General features: G+C 58.2%; 1 protein-coding gene across 1 annotated transcript; it reads right to left on the bottom strand.

The window, feature by feature from the left end:
- Positions 1-2,293: 2,293 nt before the first annotated feature.
- Positions 2,294-7,083, bottom strand: LOC104345369 (heme-binding protein 1-like). The gene is made up of 5 exons (XM_086460747.1): positions 6,891-7,083; positions 6,572-6,657; positions 3,805-3,946; positions 3,480-3,663; positions 2,294-3,324 (listed from the first exon to the last, which is right to left on the bottom strand). Exons 1-5 carry the CDS (start codon positions 7,054-7,056, stop codon positions 3,150-3,152), a joined length of 753 nt encoding a protein of 250 aa, XP_086316873.1. The 5' UTR covers positions 7,057-7,083; the 3' UTR covers positions 2,294-3,149.
- Between the last annotated feature and the right edge of the window lie 29 nt (positions 7,084-7,112).

The raw sequence follows: 7,112 nt of genomic DNA, 5'->3' as shown, positions 1-7,112 counted from the left end.
TGGCCATGCCGCCGCCGCCGCCCCGCCTGCCGCTGCCGCCGCCGGGAGGGGCTTCCGGGGGAGGGGCGGCCACCGGAAACCGGGCGGGGCTCGGGCCGCGGCTGGCCGGGGTGAGCGGGGCGCCGGGGGCAGCGCCGGGGGCAGCACCGGGGGCAGCACACCCCCCCGCCCGGGCCGGCAGCCTCCGCCGCGGTGCTGGAGGCCAAGGGCTCGCCGGCACCGTTCCCCGCAGAGCAGCCCCGAAGGGCGGCTGGGGAGCCGTGGCGGCCACCGAGCCTCACGGACACAGAGGGTACGAGGGTGGCGCCAGGGCACCCCGGGCTGGCCGGCCAGAACCCTTAACGCCGCAGGGCACTAGGTGCCCCCTTCTCCTGTCCGCAGCAAGCCCCAGCGTGGCGTGCCCGGAGCAGCGAGGAGTTCCCCAAGGGGCTCCTCGCAGATGGGCTGTTTGTTAAACTGAGGGTAGGAGCTGTACCGCTGTGGAGACCCTGTGAAAGAACACAGGGGCACCGAGGAGCCAGGAGCTCTGCACCCTGCTACGGACAGAGGGCTGGATACACAGTTCCAGCCGCACATTGCTTGCTCCTCGCTGCTGCTCCACACCGCCCAAAGTGCAAGCTGGCCCGGCCACCCGCAGGGAGCAGGTTGGAGATCTCCCTGTCCGACTGAACGCCACCCGTGGAGCCTGCTGCAGCCCTGTGCCACCGGCTCTGGCAGTTGCAGCTCTGAACACCAGCTTTCTAACCGGTTTGTTGAGCCTCCAAAATGCTGTCTGCTTTTGATACTGCGTGGAAGACTCATCATCAGACACCTCGCAGCATCCCCGAGAGTGCTGCTGGATCCATCACAGAGGATGCTGAAGCCTTGACTCGGCAAAGCCTGTGATGCAGGATGAGAGCACGCCTGCTGCCCTGCGTGGTGGGGCCAGCCTGCCACTGCACCAGAAGCATCTTACCATTAGCCCTCCAGCAGGGCCTGGGAGACCACGGAGCTGCCCCGGCAGGGTGTGTGGTTGTGCTGCTTTGCCAGTAGTCTCAGACCAGTCCTCCCTCATAGGGAAGCCACCACTTCCTGTCACCGAAAGCTGTTCTGGTTGTGGTTGGGGACCAAGCAGCCTCAGAGGAAGTGGTAGTCTATTCAGCAAGCTCTAGAAAGCAAGTCTTACTTCCACCTGCAAGCTCAGGGCAAGGAAGCAAAGCAGCTGATGTGTACTAAGAGGAGGGGTCTCTGTCCCAAACACACTGGCTGACTTTGCTCTCCCATTGATGCTGAGCAACCTGATCCCAGCCTCACATAAGGGAATTGCTTCTCCTTCCCTGGGAGTGAAGTAAGTACAACACTGCTGATCCAGGTATCACCAGTCTTACCTGAGGAGTACTTACCACATCAGCTCTCAGAGCTGTAGGCTGTCACAGCACCTCCCCAACCCTCCCTACCCTAGTGCCCCAGGGACAAGAACTGCACCGCAAGATACCCAGGAAACCACTGTCTGCTCTTGCTGTGCTTGCCCAGACTCCGCCTGAAGCTACCTCGCTTCCTCAAAGAGGGTGTAACATGCTTGGCCCAGCTCTCCCCACAGCCGCAGGCTGGGCAGCCAGGCCAGCTCACTGCCAGAGGGCAAGCCAGCCTGGACAGGGCAGTTAACAGCACCTGACTGGAGAATGGAGTGGCAGAAGCCACCTACACTGCTAGTGCAATGAGACCACGGAGCTGCCCCCGGCCTTCCCCCGCTTCCCCGACTCCGGCTGCATCGTAGGGCCAAAGGGCCAGAGCCAGAGTTTGAGCAGTGGCAGAACGCGAGGCACACAGCACACCTCCAGTTACAGCAGGAGGAAACTCCTTCGGAACTGGGTCAGAAACAGCCAGAAGTCCCTCCACGCTGAGCCAACTAAGCACATCCCTGCAAAAGTACACCAGTTCCTGCAGCCAACCAGCACGATGTGCAGTCACGTTCCAGTTCTCATCCACTAAGATCAGGTGCCCATGTGCAGCTCAAAGGAGCCAACTTTTTGCATAGGGGAAAAACGAGGCTAGAGCAGACCCCATCCAACAGAAAACCACCTTACCTGCAGGGGAGTGTGGCCACAGTTGTTTATAGCAGCAATGCAAGCAGCTCGTGCAGCAAAGCAGAGGCCATGCCTGGCTGAACATGAGGCCATAACCTGGGCAAACATTAGAGCCCTTCTAATTAGCCACAGCTTTGCAGCGTAGAGCACCTTGAAGAAGAGAGCAAGGCTCTTCCCAAGCCAACCTGGGCACCCCTCATCCCCACCATCAGTGACCCGCAGCTGCAGTGGTTTGAGATGGATTTATTTACTGTTGGCACTGCTAGCTTCCCCCAGGAAAGCACAACGGTTTTCATGGATGTAAAACTCACTGATCAATGCACAACACATCCCACAGCGGTGCCACTGCTGCTGCTGTCGGGACCTGTCCCTCTCGGCTTGCAGCAGGTCTGCAAAACAGCACCCACAACTGATGGACAAAGGCTGCCAGCACCCCGATCCTGGCTGAGGGATGGTGAGTGACAGCCAGGGAGGCACCCAGCAGTCCAAAGAGAGCCACCCCAGCAGGAAACATTCAGGATCCACATCTCACTTGCAGCATGCCCTTTCCCCCTTCAAACCCCACTGTCCTTGTAGCAGCATTTCAGTGGCTCTGTTCAAGATAGCCAGCCATTCTCACAAGAAGCAGGCCAGAGATCAGAGCCCCCACACCTTGTAAACAGTCATTTGCCTTCTAGACGCCATGAGCTCCCTACTCTGCCAACCACAGGCCCCACTAGCATGCCTGGCACTGCTCTGCAACCCCAGCTCAGAGCTGAGAGAAGCCCAGGTCAGGCTAGCCCATTGCACAAGCCCCCACAGTTGCTGCCTTACACAAGCCCCCACCAGAAGCCTGCTGCGCAGGCACTCCCCGGTGCCAGCTCCAGCCTCTGCTGGCCTCTGTGGGGGCAGATGAAGTGCAGACCAGGCAGGTTTTCCCCGGGCTGGGCCCTCACAGGGCAGAGTGCAAACCCACCCCGCAGTCTCCTGATCTGACATTTTGTGGGTGAATGGTGGGTCAGGATGTGCATTTGTCTCCTTTGGGTCAGAACTGCCATCTACACCAGGTCCAGTCGCAGGATGGTCTGTGGTCACAGAGGGGACTCACTCTGCTCGGCAGATGAACCAGATCTCATTGCGGCGCTGAGGGATGCTGGGATTTTCATAAGCAGCCACAATATAGGTTTCCCGGAGCACAGTGTCTGTGGAGCCCAAGAGCTCCCAGAAGAGATTGATCTCTCGCAAAATCGTCTCCTCAGTGGTCATTCCATAGAAAACCCTGCAGCAAAGGGAGCAACGTAAGCAACAGAGCCAGCACATTCCCCCTTCCCACAGCCAGGGCTTCCATCCCTCTGCCCAAGGAACCACAGCAGCCATGCAGGGAGTTCATACACTGCTGCTGAGCTGAGAAAACACCTCTGGTGCTGGGGTCACCTGGTTATAACCCGGAGCGGTGCCCTCTCGGTGATATGGATTTCAGGGTCCATGGGAACAGGGGGGTTCTGCTGAAACTCTCTTGGGAGATAATAGGCAGTTACGACCTCACGCTCCAGCTTGGTGCCCTCCTTGGTCAGACGGATTTCGTTAAGCACTGGGACTGTCATACCCAGGTAGCAACCTGGAAGGAGGTAGGAGGCAGTGGGCATAGTGAGACGGCTAGGTCAGTGGCGGCAGCCCTCCTCCCCGCTCCAGATGAATAGTGGCAGGGCCCTCCCTCTGTGCAGCCTGCCAGCCCCCTCCAGCTCCTGCCTGCACACACCTACAGAGTTCTCCTTGCAGATGTAGCGCATGAGCTTCATGAAGCTCATGGAGATGCTCTGCTCATACATGGGCTCCCCCTTGGTGACACACGCCCACTTCCCAGCTGGGTACTGCCGCTCCTCGTAGGCTGCTTCCTCGCACTGAAACAGGCCACAGACAAGCCAAGTCAGAGTTAAGTGCGCTGACAGAACTGCAGCTCGTGGGTGGCAAAACCAACACTGACAGGCAGGAAGTGGGGAGACAGGACCCTGCCAAAATGAGACCCCCTGCTAGTCAGTGATGGGCACGGGAGGCTGGAGAAGCAGGGGGACTGGCACCACACGCACCTCAGACATGAACACTTAACAGCACGGGGCGAAAGCCAGAAAAAGGAAAAGCACAGACAGGGGACAGGGTGCAGGGAGGCTTGGAGGCTCCTGGCACGCACAAGAAATGCAGCACATCCTCAGCAGGGAGGACAGGACTTTCTGTTCCTCTCCAGTCGACGTCCTGCCTGTTCACAAGGATGATCCTGACTCCAGGCACCCAAAGGCCTCCAGTAAGGTTGCAGGTGCAGTGGCTTTTTCCTGAAGCACCACACGCACAGAGGATAACAAGGAAAAAGCATCCTGCCCAGTCAAAAGGAAACTCTGGCAGAAGAGCTCTAGCACCCAAAAGAGCTGTGAAGGTTGGAACAAAACTCCTCTCGGATCCTTCTCCCATACCAAGAAGAAACACGAACCCAGCTGGTGCAGAGGGGACAGCTTTGCGCGGTGGGTCAGAATCTTTACTTCCAGCACAAACACTCAATCTCCTGGACAAACCCAACACAGAAGGGAGGGGGGCAGGAGGAGTGGGGCAAATGCATCTGGACCTGCTCATGGGTCAGCCCATGGCATAATTATAAACCACAGGTACGACATAAAGAGGGGCTGGGAAGTTGTAGCCAGCACCTATCTTCCTGCTCTCAGCTTCTTCTTCAGCCAGATTAAAGTGGACATGAGACAACCTTGTTCCACAGAGCTCAGGGCACCTGTCCAAACTTCTGTGCTCCACAGCTGTGCTGGCAGCGAGTGAGCCAGGAAGTTGTGACCAGCCTCAACAATGAGCGCAGCCTCCTTGTGCCTCCACCCAAATCAGGTCTCTACTCAGAAATCCAAACCAAAGGCAGAAGGAAGACATCTGGGCTGCTTATGTGCATCAGTGGGGTGACAGGAACAAGACTGCCCCAGAACACTGCAGGCCAGCCAGCATTCACCCTCTAGGTCATGCCTGCTATTGTCCCACCAAGCAAAGCAGAGCAAAAAGCATGTTCTAAGCAAGGAGTCCCTCTAGGCTATTTGCAACTCCTATCTGCCATACCATCTGCAAATAAACCTAACAACCCAGCAAGGCATAGTGTCTGGTCCTTCCACAGCCTCATCCTTACATTAAGCACCACCACTCTAGAAGATGAGACTTGACCAAGAGAAAGTCTGAAGATGCTTCACACAGATGCAGTGGCAACAGGTCCCTGCAATGCGAGCTGGAGAATTTCCCTCAGTACTTACTAACATAGCAAGGCTCTGCAGGTGGCATAATTCACTTGTCTCCAAGAGCATGAGGGCTTGTAGCACCGATAGCTCAGGAGGAGCAACTAAATACTACCGACTTGTCCAAGCTTAGGAAACATGTCCTTAAGGGCCCCAGCTCCAGAGTCCCCTCAGCACTAATGCCAGGAAGTGGCTCCTACCTCCTCACCCAGCCCCAGAGTCAAACTGGGGCACAATCCTCCTCAGGCACAGAGGGTATGCCAATAGCAACAAAAGAGCTTCAGGCCCCACAACGTCCTGGGACTGGCATAGGTAGAGAAGACCTGAGACTACATCCCTGGGACCCAGAAGAGCAGGGGAAAGGGAATGTGATGAAGTTCAGAGCTGTACAACTCACATGCTCAGACATGTTTTACAGGCAAGAGTGCTGGACCTCAGCCCAGAAGAAACTGGTTAAGTTCTCCTCCTACAGAGGCCAATTGACAGATGTCTTCTTGGTAGCAAGCCCAACCAAGCCTGCAGAGACACAGGAACCAGTCTGACAAGCACTTCTCCACAGTTATTTCTCAAAGCTCAGCAGCACCCTTTTGTGCGAGAGGTGAAAGGAGGTGTGCAACTTAGCCAGCAAGAACAGGCCATCTTCAGGCAGAAGCTGCTGTTTGGATTGGCAGTCACAACAAACAACAACACATGCTCCGGTCTGACAGCCAGGGCCACAGGCCCTGTGTTCCCCACAGAAGCATCCTTACCTTGTGCCAGCTGAGATCTCCAGCTCAACCAGTAGCCACATAACTAGCACAAACACAAACCCAGCAGGACTTCGAGCTACGCAACAAGGTGTATTGAGCAAGGCAGGGAGCAGACTCTGAACTGAAAATTCACTCTCTTGGATGTGCCCACCCCAGCAGAGGACAGGTTGTTAAAGGAGGCAGCTGGAAACCAGGAGACCAGAGAAAGCAGCAAGACTAGTCCAATTTTAAAATAAAGGCTGGAAAGTTGAGCATTGCTGTTACTCAACGTAGGAGAAGATACAGGAATTGCAGAATGCTGCACCCGTCCAGCGTTGCCATCTTTGCTGCAGTGCTTCTGCAGTAAGCCTCGCAGGGCCGACGTAGGCGAGCCGACCTGTGGCCGCCTTCTCTGCGAGGAAGATGCTCCTCCTGCTCCCCAGGCCGACGGCAGCACCTGCACCAGCCTCATCACAGGCAGGCGGCAGGACGAAAACCCGGGTGCACAGAGAGGGGCAGGCCTCACCTTCTCATGCCGCCCGAGGGTCACGTACGGCACAGGCTCGCGAGCCTGGTTATGCCGGGTCATCTGGACGATCGGGCCCGTCATGTCTGCAAGGCAAAACACAGGAGGCGGGAGGCTCGCCCAGCCTGAAGAGGAGAGGGAGTCCGGCGGCACACCGGGCGCGGCCCGGCTCACGCCGGTACGTGCCTCCGGCCCCAAAGCCGGCTCGCAGGGCACTGTCAGCCCCGGAAGGGCTTCCCCCACCCCCCCGCGGCCTGGCTCAGGGCCCACTACCCCCCCTGGCAGCGGGGCCCCCTCCGCAGCGCGGCTCGGCGCTCACCTCGGGGCAGGCTCACTCGGTGCGTGCTGGCTACGGCCTCCCAGTGGGCGAACAACCGGTCCCGCTCCTCCTCGTCGTCGTCGTCGTCCTCGCCGCCACCCTCCCCGCCGCCGGCTGCGCCCTCCTCGCCCAGCCCGTCCAGGTCCTCCAGCGTGATGCGCGCCATAGCGCCCCCCCCCCCCCCCCTCCTTCCACCGCCCACCCGGAAGTGAGCCATCCCGC

Source organism: Leptosomus discolor, chromosome 2, assembly GCF_034619465.1.
Source record: "Leptosomus discolor isolate bLepDis1 chromosome 2, bLepDis1.hap2, whole genome shotgun sequence".
NCBI lineage: Eukaryota > Metazoa > Chordata > Aves > Leptosomiformes > Leptosomidae > Leptosomus > Leptosomus discolor.
The sequence above is the reverse complement of the archived record's forward strand: the minus strand, read 5'-3'. Positions and strand labels throughout refer to the sequence as shown.

Bases quoted from the DNA above. Each gene is read 5' to 3' on its own strand.
- LOC104345369 (XM_086460747.1), bottom strand. From the start codon at position 7,056: ATGGCGCGCATCACGCTGGAGGACCTGGACGGGCTGGGCGAGGAGGGC. The intron at 3,664-3,804 runs GTGTGTGCAGGC...ACCTCCTTCCAG, and splicing joins CTGCAAGGAGAACTCTGTAG to GTTGCTACCTGGGTATGACA. The intron at 3,325-3,479 runs GTGACCCCAGCA...CCTTTGCTGCAG, and splicing joins CCGCTCCGGGTTATAACCAG to GGTTTTCTATGGAATGACCA.